The sequence below is a fragment of the Clarias gariepinus genome, chromosome 13 (assembly GCF_024256425.1).
Source record: "Clarias gariepinus isolate MV-2021 ecotype Netherlands chromosome 13, CGAR_prim_01v2, whole genome shotgun sequence".
Classification (NCBI taxonomy): Eukaryota; Metazoa; Chordata; class Actinopteri; order Siluriformes; family Clariidae; genus Clarias; species Clarias gariepinus.
Genome location: NC_071112.1, coordinates 15,493,667 through 15,519,641, shown reverse-complemented (window position 1 = coordinate 15,519,641; position 25,975 = coordinate 15,493,667). Strand labels below are relative to the sequence as shown.

Here is a 25,975-nt window from a genome sequence, read left to right as displayed (position 1 = left end):
TCAGAAAGGCGCTGTGCTTTATCACACTCTGCTCGTTACAGTTCGTCTCGTACAGAACCTGCGCATTTATATGTTTGCACATTTTTAGGCTTTTGTGTTATGTGATAAAAAAAATAAAAAATCTTAATAATAAAATTTCACACCATGTCACTGACACCTAGTAACATAAAGGCTTTTGCTGTACACAGACACATCAATACGGAGAAGTATAAATTGAACCAAAAACAAACAAAAATGAATTTGATGAAACAAAAAATATTTTTTTAGTTGAAGCATAAATTGTCCATTTTTTTGTATTATTATTATTATTATTATTATTATTTTGTATATTACATAACCAGCCTGAAATGAATCAATTCCGATTTTTTTTATTCTAATGCGACTCAGATCTCTCTTTTTTTTGCCAGTCTGAGATGAGTCACTTTCGTATGCGGTCCTAGAAATCTATATATTTGAATTAAAATTTTATTTCCCACATACCCACATACACAACTATACAACTAAAGTATGACATGCATTGAAATGCTTATATGACTGTCCATAACCAAAAAAAAAGATGCACTAAAAAGTACAATTAAATTAAAAAAAATTCTATTTAATACTTTTAATTAAAATTATATTTTTACAACCATAGTAATATAAGAATAATATATTTTTATATATAAAATAAAAATAAATTATACAAATTTAGGCAGAAAATGTAAAGTATTTACAAAAGTTACCAGAATAAAATAATAACCAAGTTACCTAGTTACCAAAATAAAAGGCTGTAAATAATGCAGGATTTACAGATAGTACAGCAATAAATTGTAAACTATAAAATATAAAAGTGTAAAGATATGTTGCATGCGGGCCTGACAGCAGCATTATGATGGAAACATGAAGTATGAAATGGAACTGATGCTGTATATATCTGAAACAATGTGGCTTATAGCATGAACTTACAGAACATTACTTACATTTAAATCTATAATGGATATTATCTATTACCGTATTCTAAACGATCTGTCCATGTGACTCGAACAAGAACCTTCACGTTGGAATTCTCGTGACTTTTTTCCTCTGTACATGCATATAGAGCGCTGACACCATCAGTCATACCAGTGCTAGCAATAACTGCTAAAACTGCTAAAGTGAGGCATCTGGTTTCTTCATTTTTCTGGACCTCACCAAATACAGCTGACTAACTGCTCGCCGCCTTCCAGAGCAAAACCCCAAGCATTACTGCATTTTTGGATTTATCGGATCCATTGTTTAAATGATGAGTGTGACCTGCCAGGACTGCTTGTGTGGCTTAAAGTGAGAACTTACATTTGAATCTGTAATGAATATTACATATCACTACATTGTAAACACTCTATCCACTCCGTCAGCTTCAGTCTCATATTTCTATTTCCATCAGGACGTGTGGATGTGAAGAAAAACGTGTTTTGTAACATGTCCATCACAGAGGTGCAGAGAAGAGTCCATTTGAGTGGGCTGAAGGTCAGCACACTGCGCTTTTAGCCCCTCTATTTAGATCAGCTGTCGAAGTGGTGCTGGAGTTTCTCCTTTGTTGACTAATTTGCTGTTGAAAGCAAACATGTCAGCGCTCTTCCTGCCGTGGTTCACTAGCTTGCATAACATAATGGGAGCAGAATTTACATATCCATAAACACGCACACACACACATCCACACACACACTCGCAAACTACATCACACACACACTCACGCACACCAAAATTCACTTGATCTCATCTCTGGGTTGGATAGGTTCCTGACAGACCATCATTTATGATGCTGTCCAGCCCAACCGATGAGCCTCTTGCACTCATCCTCTCCATCCGGCGCTTTTTCACTCTATATTTGGATCCGTCACGCCTCTGTGTCATTCAACACATGTCTTTCTTGTGAAAAAGACAGCAGCACTCAGGACCGGGTGCACACTGAGCAGATCCTTTTCTCCAACGCTCATTCTGATGAGGCATGAACTAATGGAAGGAGTTCAAACTTCCTAAAGCTGCAGCAACACTTCAAATTTGTAGATTGGGTCTTGTTGAGAAAGAAAATGGGACGGGAACCTCTCCTATATTTTGGTACAATTAAGCTGGTACTTATGATTTATGTTTGAGAATGAACTTTTTAGTACCATTTTGTATTTTAACATTACAGTCTAATGCCATACAGTACTTTATCAAGATTAAGAACATAGTTTCTGAAAATCGTTTTGCCACCTAGGTCCTAAAATGGAATTGTATTATTATATACACTATATACAGTATATGTTTGAGAGAGTAAGGATAAGAGTGTATTGGATGTTTTGTGATCAGGAGGATTTCATGGTCAGTTTGGGATCAAATAAAAGGTTCAAAAGGATCTCAAAACTGTTGAGATGGCAACATGTACAGTTCCTCCTTTGGCAGGTACTTTCATCCAAAGTGCCATACAGTTAATCTGAACAGATTAGGATTAATAGCCTATCTCAGGCGTATTGATACCAAGATTAAAACACATTAAATCCACTACCAGTACTGCCTTATTGGTCACACTGGTAAGGTCCTACCAGGTCGATCTTCTACTGTTGTTCTACCGGTGGATGATGCAAAGTTTAGGTCACAAAATGATCCAATAATTGTCTTTATTTTGAAAAAAAAAAAAAATACAGAATGCCTGTTTTTGGTGAAAACCGTGAAATCTAGAGTGTATAGATAAACCAAGTCAAGTAGTGTATGTGTGTGTGTGTGTGTGTGTGTGTCCACTCATGCATCACTGTCTCAGTTCACACATGTATGAGCAGACAGTGTGCTTGAGCATGCGTGTTGTGTGTGTGTGTGTGTGTGTGTGTGTGTGTGTGTGTGTGTAAACGTGTGAGTGTGACTCCAGGTGGCTGGTGCAGGCAGGTGTGTGTGAGCTCTCTTGTCACCAGGCTGCAGGTGTTAACTGGCCACAGGTATTAACAGAGGGTGTGCGGCAGCTGCTCCAGTTACACACACAGCTCCGGTGGAACGGCTGAATGCAGGACATGGAGCACGCTTAAGGACACGGCAGCATGCAGATATGTATTCACGGCGTACTTCTTAGCACTCGGCGTCGGCTGTTGATGTATAAGCCCTTACTGACCTTTGGCATGTTGCTTTGGGTACGTTAGCCTGCATGTTAATGCGGGGGGGGACCTATTTTCTACTGTATATTCTGCAGCCTTTATCCTCGGCTCCCTGTCAATAACACTCCGGTGGAAGCCTGACCGGACGCCGCTAAAGAATCCAGGGGAAAAAAGGTCAATGGGCAGTGTGAAGCCAGGCATTTTGATGATCCCTGTCTCTGTTTTCGGTGCAGGGCCAGCGATTCATTAGCAATGGGAATTCGGATGGGGAGAAGGGGAGGGGAAAAAAATACGGCCTTATTATTTATGCAGTCAATAGCAAGGCTTGTCTGCATTCATAATTGTTTGATTTTATAGGCCAGTCTTTAAACAAACATTGTCTATGGTAATGTGCTGCCCTGATGGATGGGAAAGGTTTTGTCTGTGAATATCATTTGGATAATTAAAAATGACAGACCAAATCGCCCGCTGTCTTGACCCTCACTTTGTTTCCCGAGCGATGCCGCCGAGATGCTGATTGCTGTCAATCAGGAGTCTTGGGAGGATTGGGGAACCGGGGCAGCCATGAACCCTGACCTGCGCTGTTGATCTCAAATAGATAACAACCTTGAAATAACGGTAGAATTTCAACTGGCCAGGAGACCAGACCAGGTCCAACTTCCCAAAAGAGACACTTTTCTTTCTCCCTGTCTCTCTTTCTTTTTCCTCCTCATGTCCCTCTTTTCTCTCTTTTTACTTCCTATTTTTCTTCTTTTTTAACCTCTTTAAATCGAATGAAATAAAAACACAAATAGCTTCATTAATCCATCGAACATCCATAAAGGTGTTCAGGTTTTTTATTCTGAAATGGCAAAATTCCAGCATGAACAGAGGACATGGATTGATAGAGTCTAACCTCAGCCGGGATGGAGAAAGCTTTCGACGCGTCAGCTCCACTCCCGACTTCCTAATGACGGGGGGGGGGGGGGGGGGGGGAAGAAATGTAAAGCCTCCATCTCCAAATAGTGAGCACAAATCCGAGTGTGGAAATTAATCCTCTCATTTCTCTGCTCCTCATTGTGTCGCGCCAAAGGAATTTGATCCCATTGAATAATTTCATTATAACTCGTGAACATGTGGATTAATAAGTGGCTTCACTGTAAAGAAGATAGAAAGCACTTTTTTTATTTCTCTCTCTCTCACTCTCTCTCTCTCTCTTTCTCTTTCTCTGTTTTATACACATACACACACACTTATTCTCTATTTTCTTTCTTTTTATTTCTAGCTTCTGATGTCAAACAAACGTCATAGCACAACTGACGTGCACAGTCCGTGCAGGAGATTCAGATTTTATTTGACACGTACACAGCTGTACACAGTACGACATGCAGTTGAAATGCTTACAGGACTTCCAGTGATCGGGAAAATGAAAATAAAATTCAATTAAAAAAAAAAGTCCAAGACAACTATATGAAATTGAAATCTGCAAATAGAAAAATAAGAATTAAAAAGTGCAGAATATATGCATAAGAATAAAATGTGCAAAAGAATGAAATGTACAAAAGGTCAATCAAATAAATATATGCGAGTGAAAATGTTCTGTGTGTACTGTACAGATGTGTAGTAATGTAATGTTATAATAAGCAGTAATAATGATGGGTGGTATTTACGAAGGAATGTTTTCGTAATGAGACGTTTCAGCTCAGTAAGTGCACAGCGTCGGGTGTTAAGTGGGAACAGAGAAAGGGGGAGACGGAGAGAATATCTACTGTATGTGTGAAGAGAGACACCTTGACCTGTCTGTTAAATGCGTATCGATTATCAGGCAGTGTCTATCTCTGGTTAAATGTCATTATGTCTGACTGTGAGCTCTGCAGGCTTATTACAGAAACGCTGTATGGTGTATAGACAGTGCTATAAACCCAAGATCTAAAGTGAAGGATCGCTTACGGACTTTTCTCTTAATGATGACTATTGCCAAATAAACAAAAACCTTTCATAAAGAATCATTTCCTCAAATTAATTCAGGCCATTGTTGTTTTTATATATAGCTGTAAGTTATTCGTATTTAGTACTTTGAATGCACTGTTTTATGTATTCGTATTTTTGGGATAGTTAATACAGCCGTGTTCATATACAGTATAGCTGTATTATCTCATACATGCAGTATGAGTCTGAGTTCTTGTTAACCTGCTTGTGTTTATTCTACAATAAAAAGCACGCGGTACAGTATATGAGGTGTAAAATGCAAATACACCGCGAATCCGCGTGTGCTACCAGCTCTCGGGTCACTCCTCTGATCCATCAACGAAGGAAATGAGCGAGAAATAAAGCAAATGAAAACAAGGGCAGGGAAAAGCAAGCTGCATCTGTGCACTGTCAAGCATCAGGCAGATAGCATCTGGCTTCCAGACTGTTTGTCATGGCGTCGTTGAGACTTGCTCAGGCTTCTTCTTTTTTTTTTTTTTTTCCTTCTCCCCCCCTTGCGTGCTGTTTTATTGCAGGCTGAATTTGTCAGCCAGGAGTTGTAAAGAATAAGTAGCTTTGTAGTGTTAGAGATGAGACCGAAGGCCCTGTTGGTTTGGGAAGAAGCAGCACTCTGTTGTAACTACTGGATGTTAAAGACGTTCCACACCATCAGAAAGCAGCGAAATGGACTCTCAATGCTTTTTCACTGGCACTCAACATCCGTTTAACATCGGGGCTGATCATCCTAGCATTGGGAATGAGTTGATCTTTGTGATAGCAGTTAAGGCTGTTAAACTGGAGGACAGGTTTGATATTTTGAAACCAAATGGCTATTTAACACTCATTCCACACATGTCTTATCGAGGCTCTTCACAGAGCAGCAATGTAACACAGCTTGTCGTTAAGGAATTTGTGTACTGTAAGTCCTAGGCCTTAATGACATGTTGTGCAAGAGGACAGATTTAATGCTAAAATATACTATAATTAACTAGTATTATATGTCACTGTTACTTTTTCAAGATTTAAGATTGTAAATCTAGCAGCTTTAAATTAAAACCCCACGCTTCAGGTCTTTATTAAAATTCTGCTGTCAAAAGGAGCGCTTTTAGATTGACATGAATAAGAAATATGTGGAGGTGTGCTGTGTTGCCTGGCACCAGGATGTTGCATCCTTTGAGTGCTGTGTATTGTAGGATGGCACCTTGGTGGGTTGAACTTGCTTGTCTGGCGCATCCCTTGGCTGCAGGATGGGTTTGGGATCCGGGGAGTTTAGACGGCAGCCTTGGGTTCCTTGGGTGCTGGCTGCATTGGCTTTTGTGTGGGATCATACTGGATGGCCTGGTCTTCGGTCCCCGCAATCATGGGTGAGCCTTTGGTACTCATGATCCTCTCACCAGCTTGCTGGTGTATAGGAAAGTGTTGGGCCATGGCGTGTCACCAGAGCAGCTTTAATGCACCTTGGCATCAATGAACTGTACTTCAGTGATGAGCACTAATCCCCTCAAAGATATTCTCACTGTTGGTGTTTTGCTGATGGAGAGCTTTGTCTTAACACATGAGCCCCAAGTCTCTAATAGTTCAGTTTAGATAAGAGAACTAGTGACTGTGACTACTGTTCAGTGAACACTGTGGCTTCTGGATAGAAGGATTGAGATCATTTAGAAAGACCATGGCAGGAAATTCCCTCTTCCATGAAAGATCTGTAGGCCTTCCCTTTCATATGTCATCTCTCTATATATGAATATCTTATGTAAAAAGCATATCGTGTTAATTTTTCACAAATACAAAAAAATAAATAGCTTTTTTTTTTAAAAAGGTTTTAATATTTATACCATTGAGCGATCTTCTCGCTGCTCGTCTTCACTCACACACAGCATCCAGCTCTGTTCCCATTCAGCTGCCGTGATTACTCTAGCACATTCACTGAAGGCACAGAGTCACTAGCTTTCCTTATGTAACACCTGTACTAGCGCTGTGCGGCTCTCTGGAATCAGGGTTATGTGCCTCAGCCTCGTAGTTATTATTTATCCTGCTCCTGCCTACATAAGTAACCCTGCACTCAGCAGCATCCGTTACACACAGAGAGAATGATGCAAGTTAATATTCCATGTCTGTGGTGCATGAGGGTGTTAGTCTCAATCGCCCCAGCGAGTCAGAAACAGGATGTATTTCATTCAGGCCATAAAAAATTGATGGCTTTAGGGAGTGAGCACTTTTGATCACGCATCGCCATCACAGCACAAGAGCTCATTGACCTTCATCAGTGCGACTTGGACGTATATCTGAAGGGGGGCATCTGCGATGGAAAGGTGCAAAGATTCCATCCTTCTCTCTTGTTCAGTGTTTATTTGTCTGCGTGTTTGTGTGCGTGTGTTTTTGTGAGACCGAGCGTGTAGCCGAGTACAGCCCCTAGCTCCCACCCCCTTCCCTGTGCTCTGACAGCCGCTAATAATAACGCATGAAGACAGTCAGACAAAATGAAGACAAATGCAGCTTGCCGCCCTGGAATCATAATCTCTGGAAGACCTCAGTGAAAGAGATGTCCTAACTGTACATGGATGTTCTTTATAGCTCCCTCCTGTGACCTGCATACACACACACACACACACACACACACACACACATGCACTCACACACGGGGAGACACCGCCCTTACCTCTCACAGCATCTTGAGCACGCTCCTTCTTTCTCAGAGGTCGGAGTAAGAAACATATGGAGCTTGTTGGACATTCAGAAGCGAGCGCGCATGCATGCGTGTATGTGTACGAGTCAGGGCGTGTGTGCAGATGGGTATCGTTAAAGATTCATGAAGATTGTGGAAGATCTGAGGTGGAGGTTGGAGCTGCAGCGTGGGAGAGTGAAGGTGAAGAAAATGGCTACAGACACCCAGTGTACTGAGTAGATCCGCACCATGGTATAAGTGCACTAGCAGCGCTCTGTCCGTGGAAGTTACACGTGCATGCTAACATGAGCATGCTAACATGGCCTATTCTAGCTCCTGTTTTCTTACAGCTTAACCACTGTAATCTTTTCCTCATCTGTAACTTCCTTTTGATTCTCGCCTGTTCTTCTTTCATGCATGAAGGTGTTTCTTGGACTGGAATAGATGTACGCATCTTCTTTTTTCCGACTCCCTATTTGAATTAACCGAATAATAAGTCCAAATACAAAATAGGGCATTTTCCCGGCATGCAAAACATATTAGTATGTTTATTTTGATTTCGGGGTATTTTAAGACGCATTATGAAAACCTGTATCATCTATTATTCAGCATTTATTATATTACTGTTACACCATATTGTAATGTAATATGATTTGATATTAGGATTAAGTGCTACATCAATATCATATTGTCTTGCTGTTTCAGTATGTAATGTATCAATCTGATTAGTCAAAAGGTGTTGATTAATTATCTCTAACAGCAGATTTGTGTTGTGCCAACTGCAAGGTTTAAATCAACGTTCACATTCTACAGTGTTAATTTCTCATGTCTGTTGCACCAAGGACTTGTATGGTGGATGGGCCATGTATACATTTTTGTTATTATTGATTTAAATCTTTATTTAGCATTTATAAAAGTATCCTCAATGTGTACTCAGTGTATACATAACAGAATGCCAAACCCCAAGCCTTGACACCTGTAAACAACACATCTGTATGTAATCTGACAATTCAACAGATACCCATAAGTTTTGGGCCAGTTTTGATTTTTAAATAAAATATGATTAAAGGTCGAGCCAATAGTAGTGCATCCATTATGATATTAAATAGCATTACATCATACATGATGCATGTGTTAGATTTTAGACACACTCAAAGCTGGAGCTGATGAAACGATCAGAAGCATGAACTTGATGTATAGAGTGACATCATCCGAAATGGCATTGAATTAGATTTATCGCAATATCAATATCACGTCTTCATATCCTATCCCTCCATAAAATATCCGATGCTGAAATTCTACAGTGTTTCAGCAAAACCTCTCACATATTGATTCTGCCATATTCATGCAAAGATGCAATTGCTGCCACAGAGTCAGTGTTTTCTTCCTGATTTTGTGTCTGTTGACAAGGAGCCCTCTACTGGCAGAAAGCATGAATAACTTTATTGTCTCAGTCTTTCAGCTTCAGTCTTTCTTTATGTGATACACCAGCAAACAGAAACGGTGCTTTCAAACAAACTCGCCTTAACCTGCAAATCAGGATGTGATCCAGGTTAAGCACTATGTGTGAGAAAACTCTGCAGTATACTTGTCCTATTCTGTTCAAACTACTGCTGTCTTTATTATACACCTGGACCTAATCTTTAAACAATCAGTTTATGTTCAGCGTTAGTTTTCTTATCAAAAATGTTCTCATTGCCTTTGATAATATGTGTTATGCCTTCAGTGTCTGCAACACATGTCCAAGTTTCAAGCTTCAGCATGAAGACCTCTAAACAACACCTACTCTGTAATTAGATACAGTATGATATGAGCATACCATCATATTTTCCTATACAAAAAAAAAAGAAAAATCCTTTCACGGATTAAACTCCTTTAATGGCCAAAACAATTGGAAATGGCTTGGAGTGAGGTCAGGACTGTATGGGGCATGTGGCAGTAACTCCTGAGAGAGTACCTGTAATGTGCAAATGGTGTTTGTTATTGATTGTCTATTGATTATGTATACTGTCTCCAAAGACAGAAGCATCTCTTCTAAAAGTTGGCAACAAGTTATCTGTTTTCAATAAATTTTCAAGGATCAGGCGTTCCACTCACTGAATGTTCACAGAAACGATATATTGTGCTTGAAGTAAATGTCTTCTGTAAATGTCGATCGTTTTTTCGATTGATTGGAAAATTTTCTCACAAGTCCTGGTTTGACTTGAATGACCCTTGTATGTAAACATTTCTTAACATTTCAATCACAGCCTACAGATTTACATTCTGTACCTAAGGTTTAATTATTATTTTTTAATTTATATAGTTAAAAATTGCTTTATTATTTGTTTTATAACTTTTTTCATGCTTTTATACTTTTAGCTCTGTGTAGTTTGTGCAAGCTGTGATGTGATGAAAAGTGATAAATAAGAATAAGCTATGAACAAATGCACACATATCTAAAAAACGACTCAATTGACTTGTACAAATACATGTGATTTATCTCTTTTTTATTTTTTATTTTTTATCTATTGTACGAATTCGCTGTATTGACAAAGTCCAGGCAGCTTCTATCATTACTCTGTGAACTCTTCAGCTGTGTGGTTTTTCTCAGCAAGTACAAGTACAGACACTATCTCAAATTTTTTTTTCTACCTGGAAAAGCTGCTTTAAAAGGAGTTCAGTAATCCTGCTCCATCAGAAGCGATGTGTTAGGTGATATTATGATAACAGACGCTTGACTGTTCTCAGCATCATGGTCTTGACATCTCAGCTTGGTGCCTCAAAACATTAGAGCCTGGATTCTGCACCCAGGATTCTGGATATAAAAGACCAAAAATTATTCATGGGGCTAAGGAATAGGATTATGGAGTATTACAGTGTGGTGCTTTCTAGATATAATGGATTCTATACACTTTATGTCCTCTCGATGTCGTCCTTCTATGCCTGCCCTATTATCAGAGCCACTAATCTGCCTGGGACATGCTTGCTATTTGTGAGTTCTTCAGTCAGCGTGGTTCTGCTGTCGGTTAAGTATTAAATAATGGCTCTTTCATCAACACCCTAAAATTTAATTGCAAAGCATTTGTTTTAAAGACAATAAGTGGAATTGTGTAGTTATACTACAGCGCTAGGACCCCTCGTTTATAGTTACAGAGTTTTTAGAAAGAGTTAAAAGGTTAAAGCTAAAAATAAGCTGGTCAGCTTTTATGTAATCAGATATGATATTATTTTAGGATGAAGCTGACGTACATGTCTGCCTGTCTTTCTGTACGGAAGAACTCTCTGCCCAACTTTATTAATACAAATAAATAAAATTTTGTTGAGTAAGGTTGAGTATCCTTTGCCGGTGCTATATTCATTCAAAAAAGCACTTACTGCTATGAGGCAATTTGGCAAAAAAATGCTCATAACGTCCCTTCTACTCAACATTATGATTTCATTTATGGCACAGATTTAAATTCAGGCAAATACTGAAGGGCTGGCAAAGTTTCATTAAATTCTGTCCAGGCAGTTTTACATGATGCTGTGACAAAATTGGCCGGACAGACATACAGACATACAGACATACAGATATACAGACAGACATTTTCTGAGACTGGTTTCGGGTCCTCAAATGTATAAAATGTTAAGATCATTAAAAGAGCGAGTTTTGAGTAATGTGAAGACAAAATCCTTCTTTTATATATATATAAATAGATCATATGATAAATTATGTAAAAAATATAAAAATGGTGTAGTTCACTCTTAAAAGAAGTCCTGTTGTTTTTTAGATTGGACTCGTTGAGACTCATTAGCTCCCGCTAGAAATAAATAGCTCATAAAAATTACAAAAATCTAAATTGCTATTTAAAACCTAGATTACTGCTGAGGATCTCATGCATATTCTCGTAGCTCCTCATTAGGAATTCTTTTATCTCGCTCCCCTGATTTACACAATTTATGGTCTAATTTATACAACTGTTAATTGAGGAACATGTTGGAAGTACTAAACTGCCTTCAGTTTTTCTTAAACAGCACATTTTAACAAATATCAAGACACTTGCGAATTGAGTGTTTCGCTTTGAACAATCTCCCTTTGGATACCGGATAAGTTGCATAATGAAAATGTATGCATCATATTTTCTCCAGCACGTCAACAGAATAACGATTGCATTGAATATTAGGCTTGAAAGAATCATTAATTACATCCAAAATTGACACAGTCCCAGCTGAGGCAGAGAGGGAGCCGCTGAGTGTTCGACTTGCCCTTTAATTGCTCTGGAAGTTTGAACTGCTAGTCGTTCAATTCACAGAGCTGTAGAATTGGAAAATCAGAGGCTGCATCACTGGGGAGAGAATCAAAAAACGCGGACCACACGAACGATTTAAACGATGCAGCGTTCATTGTCGAGATCTGCGGTTTCAAAAATGTGTTTGTAAATAACATTTTCATGCTGAGTGTGTAAAAGCAGTAATCCATCAGAGCTCTAGAGTAACACGTGTCTAGCATCATTATTACGTAGAAAATGATAAATTAGACATATAGTGATTTTAAACTGTGTCACTTCTGAAACAGAGTGAACTGAATAATCAAGTGAATTACAGGGTGTTCCGAAAGACTCCATACATAGTGAGACTCTTTTATCTCTCTCACTCATAATGATCCTGTGTTAATGCATCCGGTGCATCTTCAGCTGCACCTTTCTTCAAATGATCTGTGTTACTTAATACTCTACAGACTTAGCTTAGACCAGGGGACCTCTAACGGCACTACACGGAGCTGCAGGGATCAGTCCAAGAAACTGTGATCCAATCATCAGTTAATTTCCCCTATGTATGGATACTTTTGGGACACCCTGATTTTATACACGGGTAGCACCTGGATGAGGGATAGTTTTGGCAAAAATGTGACGCTGTTGGTCCACTTGCCTCACTGCTAAATATTATCTCGCCCAGGTGATAATTTGTGTAATTAAGTGTTGTTTAAAATTGTTTTAAAAAATAGTAGACTCTATAAATATGCAATAATTGTTCAGGTGTGTCTTTAGCATTTGGTAATTGAGAGTGGACCGCTAGTGGGCCATCATTCCGTACGGTACGGTATGTGGGCCAGACGATTGTGGTAGAGGTGAGCCAGAACTGAGTCACAAATATTTCATTATCTGGGTAATCTTTGTCCTACAGTATTTATAACTCGGTCTCATTAGTTCTCTGAATATTGCTTTATTTTGTTGCAGTTGTAGAAACCAAGACTCTATTATTATAGTTTGAGTTCCTACTGGTACTATACTGTATTGTTTGATTGGTCACTTTAACTGAATGTGTTTAATCTACTAAGAAAACATGTACATTTTTGGTTAACTAATGCATCCTGTTGATGAAAATTTCAGGACATTATTACGGATAATAAAACATATGTAGAGCACACATGCCACTTGCTCGTTCCTAAAACAGAAAGATGACAGACAGCAGGCCTAAGGCTGTTGTTATAGATTTCATGGCCATGCATGTATGACATGTGAATGTCAAGTGTTGTACTTATGTTGTTGTTTTTTTTTCCAGCGCTGCATCATTTACCCTGACCTGCTGATTACCATGCATGTAATGGGAAGAGGTGAATTAATTGCTGATTAATTATCATTTGAAAGATGCAAGGCATATCAAGAGAGAGAGAGAATAAACACTGGAGAAGTTCTGTGATCCAATGATGGCTGCATATGTTTGCAAACCTATTTGACGAAGCACACTGTTCCTTAGTCAATCTCTGTCCTTCACTAATATCTCCACACACCTTACTTTATCCCTGTGTGAGTTTGTGTGTGTGTGTGTGACTCCATCCCCCTCTGCCTCAGCGCGTCCCAGCACGGTGGCCTGGAGCACAGCGGCACTTCAGCTTGACTGACGTGGCTAATACAATTCAATTAATCCCCAGACGAGCTCATCTCTCAATGGCCCCTGAGGTCTAAAGGGGAACTGGTATTTGGGAGCAGGAGGACAGGATGAGAGGCTGCTATGTGAATAGGTCGTCTCCACAGGAGATAGGTACAAAGCAGCCAGTCACTCATGGGGGAATTGAAGTGATATTGAGCCGCCGCTGTAAACGTAGAAGAGGATTACAAGCCCTTTTGGCGAAGCGGCCCGACTGCGCGCTCATTCTCATGTCCTACTTACGTCCTTTTGTGTCTTTTCATCTCCGTCCTCCACGTCCGGCAACACACTCGACACCTCGCGAGGCGACTTGATTTCCACTCAGGCTTTATCCTCATCATGAGCAAAAATGATCCCTCAATATAAGGATGACTTTATTTTCAAAACGTCTCTCTTTTAAGATTTATGGCACGCTTTACAATGCATCGTTATTCTTAACACTCAACTTAGCATACATTATATTTAGCACACTCATTTCTGTGTTTGGCATTAGAATGCTCATTCGGATAACTTCAAAATAAAGTAAGCATGTGGAGAAACGTGTGCGTGTGTGTATGTGTGTGGTGTAGTGTTTATGGGAGAGGCTCCCTCTCCTCCAGGCTGTATCGGCGCACAGCTATTGACATCTTGGCATTTGGTCCAGCCTGTCTCCTCTCCCTTGAGGGCCTGCTTCCTCCTATCCCAGCTGTGTATTGATTGGTTAATTTGATAGTTCTATCACCAATCAGCTTGTTTCTGACCTTTTGCCTTGGCAATGATGGCAGAGTGCTCATTTCTTCATCGCCGGCCTCGCCATACATTGACCTTTGCAGTGAGAATGTCAGTGCAGCCCTTGATCTTAGCCTGTCACTACATTTGTTATAAGTAGGAGTCACCCACGCCCTTGACAGGCAGGTCTGAGCCTCCAAAAGCACGACCTGCATCCTACATTTAACACATTTAAATGTTTAGTGAATGCCTGACGACCTAACTTGCTTAAATAAAGTTTAACTTATGGAAATAGTCATAATTATGACATCTGACTCAAAAATGGACATTTCAGAATTGTATCTTACAGTTTTGTGCTTTTATAATAAATAAATGAATTGATGAATGATGAATAAAATATTATAACAGTTTTACAGCTAGTAGAGCTATGACATTCCATGCACGAAAAAAAAAGCATATGTGATGACGGCATTGGGCAACAAAAGAGAAAAGGACATTTTATTAACATTCATTAATCGAACTCATTGTCTGACAAGTAAAAAAAATGTGAGCTAAAGATAAGCAGTGTTCTCGAGAATACTAATTCCGAATTGGGCTCTGCAGTAATCTTCATATCGGAGTAATGCAGATGTTAACACGTTCTTTCGAATTCAGGTGTCTCACAGGAGTCTCTCATTATCGCAGAGCCTGCACACTCTTCCCAGGAGAGGCCTGTACATGCGCTTCTCTCCTTAACCCCTGCTTGCTTTAACAGGCCTCTTCTGTCACTCAGATGCAGATTTTCAACTCCTTATTCCTTTGAAAACATTTCTTTTCATGATAGAACAAATTAGCCATGAGAATAAAATCATTATACTAACATCTAATTATCGTGATGAAATGTTTTTGAGAATCAGAATGTCTGAGAATGACGATCCTGGCCGAGGTGGCTCAGAGCGCAATGCAGTCGTGAATCGCCGCGTGCACATTACAGAAAGTCAGGAGTCAGCTAGGAGCTAGGAGTTATTGCCACATGTCTCATACAGTACTTAAATAAAGTCCCAGTTTGACTCGAACACTCCTGATATTTATAAGTGAACAAAGTGTTCATTCATTTCCCAAATTCCAATATGCTTGCCTTCTGTAAGTTTACTGACACCACAAAAGACACAGTCAAACACTTTGTCTGTCAGAAATGTCTCTATTAATTAACAGCAAAACACAGAGTTTTTATAACTTCGGCCAAAGCTGTCATGTACATCTGTTACTAAAAAGATATACCGTTTAACATGTCCTGGTGAAATCCTGGAGAAGGTGTATAGATGTCCGGCCGGAGACGACCCAGGAAGTGTTAGTTTAAGGAGAGAGCGAGAGAGAGAGAGAGAGAGATAATGAGAAAGACAATGTGGGAGATTTATATCAGATCCACGAGAAGTCAGAAAGGTAGTAACATGGGAGATTTAACATGTTAATATCAGATCTGAAAAAGAAGGAAAGAGAGTAAACACATTTTATGTTAAAGAAACATGACACTAATGCATTGCCATGAGATGCAAGCTATAACACGGCAAGCTGTATTAATTACTTTATTAACTATTAAACAAATTTTCGAACGACTGCTTATAATATAGCACACAGTCAACAAGTAGTCGGCTAACATTTGGGTATGAGATGTGATGTTCTGTCATGTAAAAGGTTTCAGAAGCTGGTGTCTTTGTTTTCTCTCGACCTTTATAATCACATGTTGCGCCAGCAGAAAAGGTTTTTGTCTTTGCCTTTTGTGCCTTTGCCTTTGCATTAAACTTTATTTTGCTCAGTTTCGTCATCATTTCCACATTCTGATTCTATTATTTAGCATCTTTTCACGTTAATTAATCCATGTAATTAAATGCTCTACTACAATTTACCTTGATTGATGTGGATAGTGCAGCGAGCCATAGGATCCAGAACAAGAATCCCATCACTGTACAAAAAAAAAAAAAAATTCACATTTAAACATACAGCTACAGACCATATACACACATTTGGTTTGCACATAAAAACTTGATCACGAGCTCAGGTAGCCGTCCAGCTAGTGAATTGTCCATCTAATATGCAACTAAGAAGAGCACGATAATCAGAGCACGATATTGCGAGCGCATGCTGTGACTGTGACAGAAGCTGAAGGTATTTTCTCAGGAAAAAACAACATTCGATACTAAGGCATTGCATGTTTGTGTATTCAGTCTCATGTGCCTCCTGCATTGTCCATAATGGGTCACATGAGTAACACCAGGCAGCTTTTACTGGGGTTCATATTGGCTCATAATGTGGCTTTGGGTGCAGTTACTGCGGTTTTAAATGTGTTCTCTGAGGTACTTGGGTCTATAAATACCCATATGCTTCTCAAACTGCCTTAACTCTACTGCCTGCACTGCCGCTGGAGCTCTGTGGGTATTATTCGCATGGCATACTTTATTTGTTTTGTTTTGTTTTATTTGGGGAAGGATAAGGCATCATGGTAAAAAAAATAATAATAATACAAAATAGAACAATGCAAAGTATGTCAGTTGCCGTTAGACTTGTAGTTAATTGTAAGGCACATGAGGGTGTGATGAGCTGGGGGTAAGTATGGGTATTCTCTGACTGCGCTAAGGGCTTTGGTGTGTGCTATCCTCTGATCAGAGCCTGGGCATTGTGATCACAATGGCACACTTATCCCTCTCGCTCAGAGGAAGCCCTTTGAATAGATATTTATATATATATAGAATATATTCTTTATAAGAAGATGAGTATCAAAGATAGAGGGAATGCTTAAATACTCGCGAGATCCTGCAGTGTTTAACCCCGAATTAAACTGCCAAGGTCCGAGAGTTCTTCAAAACAAAGACAAGTTCAAGACTTCCTCTCCCTTAAGGATGTGTCAAGGGCAATCCAGACAAAAGACGAATGTCTTCTTCTATGTGTGATAAGCATCTGTGCCCGGCCGGCGCAAAGCGATTCCTTTTCTTCCTCAGATCCCCTCTCTCCATTCAGACTAATGTGGCTACAGTGATTTAACAGAATATGGGACTCTGGTGATTGTTTATCTGGCCCTTAAGGGCACGCTGAGTGATCGGCTTTATGTGCAGGAGCGAGGTGGGAAAGCGGCTCCAGCGACAAGTTATTGTACTAAAGCAACGTAGCACTTGCTGGAATGATTAATGTCGGTTTCGTTCCCGAGCCCCATATCAGGCGAAGTTCCCCAGACAAAACTTTTGCTGAATCTTAAGTTGTGCGTGAGAGAAACGGAGTTATCCTTTATTGATTTTCCTCCCCTGCGCTCTGGTGTAGCCTCTGTCTGTAAAGGCGTCAGCGCTGGGAGCACTTCCATTCTGATTCTCATTGCATCCGATTTCCTATGGATGGGCTGTAAGTAAGTGGCTCATTTTTTACTGTGCCATACAAAGGGCCTGTCAATGAACTCTCCTGCGGTCGGCACATTTGTTCCTCCACGAAAGACAGGAATGCACAAATACAATAAATAAATCAACACACCTGTCTGCTGGGGGACAGAGGCAACAACAAAAGACCCTTCTCCATATATTGTTTTTTTTTTTTTCATTTACAAGGTAATGCCATCGGATTGTACAGTTAATGAGATAAGTATGCCCACGCACTGCCTAAGTAAGTGCCCACGCACTGCCTGTCTCCTTCATAGCACGAACACAAAGTAAATGGCGTCCATTTTTGTTCTGGCTTTTAGTGCCTTTATGCTGTTTGTGCTTAGTGCATAAATGAAACTGCATTTGAAGAAACAACAAAAAACTCTACTTGTTAGAAGCATTCTGATTTTGATGTTATAAAATGAACAGCATTGTTTAACAGTATTTCTTTGGGAAAAAAATTCCCCCACTTTCTCAAGAAGAAAACAAAATATAATAATAATAATAATAATAAAAATACCTTAGTAATATTTGTGAAGTAAGTTCTGTTGAAAATATTTCTTTTTTTAAGCTTTTGATGTAATCAGTACCATAGCGTAAGCAGCAGGTTTTCTCTAAATCTCTGTCTGTCTAAAAGAAAGCTCTTCTCGACAGAAGATTTAACTTTTAATCCTAATGAAAAGCAGCCTTTTTCCTAACAATGTCTTTTGGTTTGCCCAAACATTCATGGTTTTTACATGGTACTCATCTTTCCCAAGATAGATAGATTTCTTTTTTTTAGTACCAGAGGAAGACTGTCAGAGCTTATGGCAAAAACCCGACTTAAGAGACACGGCTTGAAGTGTCCTTCTGATCAATCCTTTAGTTTCCTTGAGAGACAAAGGGCAATGCATAATTAACCTAATAGTCTCTCATACATAACATTACAACTTAATTTAAATATCCCATATTTTACTCTTTCTGTAACAAATTAACATAGTTCTCAGAGGTTGGAATACTCCTCAGATAACTCCCTGTTTCACTCCGCTCCCAAAGGCGCTGCTTCTTTGTCTGTGTGAATGACTCATGATAAGCAACAAGCTGGGGATCTTCTTATATGATGTCACATTAGGGGGAAGATCTTATTGGCCCTGGCCAATACAAAAATGGAAAAGGATTTTTTTTTTCATGTCTGTAGCATTGCAAAAAGCTTTAAATGTATATTTATATTAATTTATTTTTTCCTTATTTATTTGTATTTCACCTGATTTTCTCATCAGTTCAGTCGTAGCCACACGTCTCTCTACCAGCTACCAATGTTCCTCCAAAACCTGTGACGCCAACCAGCCTCATCTTTTCGAACTATTGCTCATGCAAATTTGCAGAACGGCGGAAAACACTTGGAGGAAAGTGTGAGCCGCCCCCTTGCACTTGCGTGATGCCCCTGATTGGCTAGTGCTGCCATGATTGATGGAAGAGTGCGAGTATCCCACTACTCCCCCTAAGAGAGCACGGCTAATCTGCCCTTAAGACTTCTGGCTACAGATGGCTGTAGCATCACCTGGTCTCCTGATCTCCATAGGATAGGAAAACACTTTACTCTACTATTGCACCATTAAGGAGTCTATATCATATATTATTGTATATCATTGCTATCTGCCATATTTGTTTGTTTTATATCATATTTGTCCCCCCTAAATTAGCAATATTAAATGCTCTCAATGCCTGGCTCACTCACTTTTCGTCTATACCTCTTAATCCTGTATACAGAGTCGCGAGGGCCTGGAGCCTAACCCAGGGGACTTAGGGCATGAGGCGGGGTACATGGTGAAAGGGTGCCAATTCATCGCAGGGCACACACATACAGTACACACCCTCATTCACACACTACGGGTGATTTGGGGAATGCCAATTAGCCTAATCTACATGTCTTTGGACTGTGGGAGGAAACCGGACTACCTGGAGGAAACCCACCATGCACAGGGAGAACATGCAAACTTCATGTACACAAAGACGGGAATCAAACCAGCAACCAATCAAACATATCAAGAACCTGTGACTAAATTTTGCAACTTCACTGGATCCTCAAAATGTCAGTAGAGGTTATTTAAAAATATATATATATTTTTTCGAAAATTAATGGTTTTGGACAGACAAGGTTTCCACCCAGTAGCAACGATACTTACCTTTATTGAGGATAGATATGACTTATAACCTTGCAAGGTCTTGCTACATTGTATTATTTTGCAACATTTTACCTGCTCATCAATAGATTTAAGTTGTTTTGATGAGTTCAGTCATTTTCATTACATTTAATTAGGCAACTAGTGATGATCAAACCATGTATTCATTTTCTAACTTCGTTTATTTGGATTTTTTTCCCTGTAAACCTGGATGAGAAGTCTATTCCTATTAAAGCCTCATTTTTCATGATTCAAATTCACATGACATCTAAACATATAAACTGTCAAGACTAATTGTAAAAAGTGTGAGAGCGTCAAGAAGGAAACTATTCTACACACCTTATGTTTTATTCCTTTCGCAACACCAATTCACCCCCCACGTCCCCTGACACACTTCCTCACCATTTCAATATTTACTTCAACAACACCACAGAACTTGAAAAGCATTCAGCTCGAGCACCTCTATTCGGCGAGCTTATCCCGGGCCCCCTGAGTGAGCTATTCAGTCTGCTGAATGAAATAGTCTAACGTGTGCTGCCTTCCTTCCGTTTGATGTGCTTTAAATATTACAAAGCATTTAATTATAAAAACTGAAGACAGACGCAGTCCTGGGACTGTCACTGGGAGAAATAAATGTACAATCAAAATTGCAATTACCTGCAAAATTTCAGGGGTAAACAGATCAGCAATCTCATAACAAACACAAGCTAGTTTGCATTCTGAAATGAATACAGTTAGATCCAAAGCAATTTCCTTTTATTTATCTTAGCCGCCATGCATAAATAAAGCAAGGGCATTGCAGCAATTAGCATAATTAGACTGTGGTGGTCAGACCCTATGTGATTTCTTAAGATGCATCGCTCTGGTTTGTGTGTTTGTGTGTGTCGGGGTGAAAGCTGCAGTGATGGCAATTATGCTTGGCAGCTTGAAGGTCTTCATTGCCTGTAGGACTCCAGGAGCTCAGCTAGCCTTGGACCCCATCAACAAACCTCGATATCTGACATTGCTCTGCTTTTATCTGATATCGCTATGGTCCCACGCTATTTTGAACAAGCAAGCACATCAAACATCAACTTGTAATAAAACAGATCTGCTGAGCAGCGCCATCGGAAAATGGTTCAATAGTGTGAGCTCATCATGAAAAGAGGATCCATTTGACAAAAACGCTATGATTCGATAGCCACTTGAGCCAGCACTAGACCTCTCCGTGCAGGCCTGAGTGCACTGAAGAGAAGGCCACTGTCTGGTTGCGCTGACCTCGCTGTGATTCATACACCCTGAGCGTACCTTTGCGAGCCCCGGGCCACTCCACAGGCCCTCGCTGCCGAGCTGATTATGGTGTAATTATGATGGCAGCCTGCTGCTGTAATGGAACCTTTTGATGATGGGTCTCTGTCGGGTGCTGGAGAGCTGTAAGGAGACTGACCCTCAGCGCTTTTTACATCCTGTCTCTCATACCAGGGTCTTAGAGTTACAATACTACACTGCTTTCAATAAGGCACTCATGCCCGCCTGTGTTGGATAGGCAAGCTTTTAGAAATGAACATCATACCATTGAGCAACTTGAGTCTGGATTTGAAGGCGTTTTTGTTGACTCTCAGATGCTATACTCTTTGTAATCATCCTAATGGCCTACCAGACATTGTGACTTTCTTTTTATGCTATCTATCCTGTCCTTCAGTATCTTTTGAGGTCACTCCGGACCTTAAATCTTTTCTTCTCTCATTTTTTCTTCCTCCCCCCCATGTCCTGAAGAATAGTGCATCATGGTACCCAGTGTGTGCACATATACGGGTGTGTGTACCTGGCATACACGTATTTTAACCTTAGTGTTGATTTAGTCTCAGCACCTAACTTGCAGTCACCGGGTCTTTTATTAATTTGTATGGACATCAATATGTCTATATTGTATGTCTATACTATATATATATATATATATATATATTTTTTTTTTTTTTTTTTTCCTCCACTAAGCCTGTGTTTAAACACATAAGCATTCAAATTAGAATTAATCCTCTTAGAGTTAAACTAAATCCTCTTAAACCAGCTCACCCCCCAATCACACACTCACCCACCCTGATTAGGCTAGGAAAATATTTCCAGGAAACTAACCTAAAAGATGGAGTTTGTATAACAGGTAAATCTCTCTCTCTCTCTCTCTCTCTTTCTCTCTCTCTCTTGATAACAGGGAGAGCCCAGTCTCCTCAGCACTTTCTCTTAACTCTGATATTATTGTCTGGTGCCACCACCCGAAGGTGACTGTTATCACTTAATTAAATCCAGACACGCAGGGAGGTAGAAACAATATTGTTGTCTCATCACCCGAAGGAACTTTTCCACAGCATGGACAGGGGGGAAAAAATCTGTTTCACTTTCTCCTCTTCAAGTGTGCTGATCATATTTTCCTTTTTCTCTATTTCTTTCTCACCACAGTACGTTGATTTCGATTTCACGTTTTAGCTGTCCACACGGTTTTGCTTGTTTTTTAAGGATATTTCTGATGATCCACTAAGGAGACGTGGCAATGTTTTCCCTTATGCCTATATTTGGGGCAAAAATGTGATTAAATTACTTTCAACAATTTATGCACGCACTTTACAAGAAATGCAAACATATTCTTTCTTTCTATAGTGTCTATACAATTAAGTCATCAATTGTATACTAGTGAACTGGTGACAGGATCATGGGCGTCCAAGGTTCATCAATGCTCTGTCTAGTCCGATCCCACAGAAAAGCCAACATAGCACAAAAAAAATCAGTGCAGTCTCTGATAGAAAGGTATCAGAACATTCTCAACATTGTGCATCACATCCTGCTGTGTATGGGGCAAAGACTTCAAAGTCAGTGATCCGGCCTTCTAATTCCCCAGATCTCAATCCATTTAAGCGTCTATGGGATGCACATATCTAAATCCCACCCTACAACACCTAAAGGATCTGCTGCTAATGTCCCGTGCCAGACACCACAGCACACCCCCAGAGGTTGTTGAGGTCTAAAGGCCCAAGAGGCCACAGCTGCATCGCCAGCACAAGGGGAACCCACACAATGCTATGGCTGATCAGTGTATTTAGCTAAAACATATTTAATGTGTCCTGTTCATGTTTCCCTTTAATAATAAAGAGAAAAAAAAACATATTTTAGTCTATTAGGATGAGTCAATATCAGGCATGTGTGCATAGAATCTGCACAGCATTTTCGTTTATAGTTACCTCCATTTCCTTTCATATCATTTCGGCAAAATTTTCTCAGTGGCCCACACCAGAGACGCTCAACAACAAACACACACACACACACACATCACAAATAAATCATTGCAAACTAGCTTAATATTTCTGTTAGGTTTGCTGTGCGTACATCCGCATTTCATTTTAACTTCTTCAATTATTTTTGCTTTTGTATATAAAGATATATTTTCTCCATTCTAAATCCATGAATAAATCTGTTAAATAAATCACACGGCATCCGCTCATTTCTTACAATAAATTCATGTGAAGTCTGACCGTGAGGTGATGCGGCTAAAGGAAGGATGAGGGAGAAAGGAAGCATCAGTACATGTAGTTCAGTGTCTTTTTTTTTATAACAGATGTCTGCAATTGGTCAGTCCTATAAAGTGGGCCAATAAATATGTCATGTCGAGTAGGAGCTGAGATCTTTTCTCCACTGCTAAGCGCCGTCTGAAATAAATGTTATAACGATGCTTTTATTCGAAGGAGCTCCCAACGTGGGGTAAGATGAGTGATTTGAGCATCCCCCGAGCTAGGGCCTTCAATAAATAAATCAATACTCGGCATCCATATTTGCACATTTCTACATGGCTTGTCAGCTTCGAAATTGACTCGAGTGAAAAATATATTTTTTCCAGCTCCCATGGCATTGGACTAGTTCTGATAAGATGTCTTTTAAAGCCCCTAATCATTCCCTCACTCTGTCTGTCTCTCTCTCCATAATATAAATATACCTGATTTTTTTTTTTTTTTATGTCTATATGTCCCGCTCTTGTAAACACACAACCACACAGAACACACGCATATCTTATGGCGTAATACAAATGCTAGCTGTTATGTGATTTCTGTGATTTGTGTATTGAATAAGAGGACACTCCTTTGGGTTGGTGTGTTTTCAAGTGTATCCGTGGAAGGAAGAGGGGCTAATAACGAGATCCATCCATCCATCCACAATGAGATTCTTTTTGTCTCTTGGTCCTCCTCTCACATCCATACACATGCAGAGTTCATCAGCCCCGCTTGTTTTGATTGCAGTGATTGTTTTTAAGGGGTTGGGTGGGTGAAGGGTCGGAGGAATGAGGAGACCTTGGGAGCAGCTGAACATGTGGCGTGCTCCAGTTGCCAGCTGCCCTTCTTCTCTCTACTGTCGATTTTCTTTTTTCCTTTCTTCGCTTAATAATTTAAGATGATGGTCAACAAGGCCGGTGTATGCTCATGTGCGTAAACACAGCAGCAGCGTGGCGGTATGGCTTCGCACAGGTCACTGGGGTGGATTGATGTTTGTCAGCACATGTCTTTCACCTCTGGCATATTTGTCCTCTGTTAGGAAAACACGAGGTACTTTAGAAAGGCAGCGTTTGCTCCTCTAGGGCAGCAAGTCTGGATCGTGTTATTGCCCAAAATCATGGTGTTCATAAGTCTCACTCGTTTTACATCTTAGCCTCAAGTATTAAACCACAAGTGATGAAAAATATTGATCCACTTTAACATCCTGCTTCTAAATTTTGAGCCTGGAATAAGGGACAATATAATGTTGTCAGCGACAGCTGTAGATCAGAGCACTAAAGCTTCAATTCCCTCACTAAAGAAATTCAGCTGAATATGTACAACGTTCCCAGGTTAGAATTTTCCCCTTAACTTCCTTATGTGTTTTTTTTTCTGCCAAGCACCGTCCCATCTGTCCAAACTCAATCAAGCCTCAATGAGCTTACAGCCTAGCACTAAAGGTCAAGGAATATCACCTGGGATCCAGTCCCTAGCCATCTCAGAGCTCTCCACAGAACCACTGTAGCTTATTCAGGATATTCTTCATCCTTCCTCTTGCTCTGCAGGGAGAGAGAGAAAAAGCGCAAGCTGGCTCGTGAGGCATGACTGTTTTAAACAAATGACATAAAAGGCCCATCCTAATGTAACACATTTCTCCCCCAGAAGTTTGTCTGCCGGGTGATTTATAGGGCATTTTACCCAGTGGTTAGCCTGTAAACAGAGGCCGTTTATCACGGCGGGGAGGCTGACAGAGGCGACTAGGCGCTTCTCCAGAGACCTGGCTCGGCTGCCCCACACTTTCAGAGACAAGCAGCCAGTAGATGATTGGAGAGTGGCTGGAGGCCACTGCTGGCAATCCTCTCCGACTGCCGGGGTTGGCTCTGCGGGGACACAGGAATCGCGTGGCAGTGCCAGATCTGACTTCATGCAGTAACAAGGTTGAGAAGATCCTCCACTGATGTGTGGGGAGGATAGAGTCCCAACAGAAGCGGAGTACTAACCACTGACCTAAAGGGTGGGAATTGTGATGGGACATGGGATTACATTAATCAGTTTAACCTAAGGTATTATATATTATGTTATACGCATTTGCACTAGATATGCACACACATTTGTAAATATTTTTTTTTTACAAATTGCCTGAAATTACTTATTACTTTATCCTGTTGTATAAAGTAAAGTAATGGTATATTTTGACTTTATTATTACTTTATTCCTTGTGTTTATTTGTGCCTCGTCTTTTAAGTATGCTCCTGGAGCAATCTAATTTCCCCTTGCAATCAATAAAGCGTTATACTTCCTTTGAAAAACACTCTAATTTGAGTATTTTACTTTTTTCATTACATTTGTCACACAAACTAGACCTGGAACATTATCTGTTATAAGCTTTACTATTATTCTCGCTAGTGCTAGCTAACATGTAGAATGTTGTTAGACTAATATCAAGATAATATTTATTCTCACACACCATGGATGATGTAATTGCAGTCTAGTACAGACATACACTTAATGTAAACAAAGTGCATTAGATTGGCATGTAACGATACAGAGAGTGGAAAAGCAGCACTGCCTGTGCTAGCATAAAGACAGTTCATATGAATTGTTCCAAATTGAACTAAATCCTGCACCGTGTACTGTTAAGCATCGTAGC

General features: G+C 39.9%; 1 protein-coding gene across 4 annotated transcripts in view; it reads left to right on the top strand.

The window, feature by feature from the left end:
* Nucleotides 1–25,975, top strand: part of LOC128536245 (neuronal PAS domain-containing protein 3) — a 237,705-nt gene that overhangs the window by 137,314 nt on the left and 74,416 nt on the right. Inside the window, exon 1 of one of the 4 annotated variants that reach the window (XM_053510428.1) lies at nt 7,804–7,893. The exons of the other annotated variants lie outside the window; for them this stretch is intronic. Within the exon in view, the coding sequence (XP_053366403.1) occupies nt 7,837–7,893 (57 nt within the window). The 5' untranslated portion in view covers nt 7,804–7,836. Of the gene's footprint in view, nt 1–7,803; nt 7,894–25,975 lie in introns of those variants that run through there. 4 annotated transcript variants of the gene reach the window in all.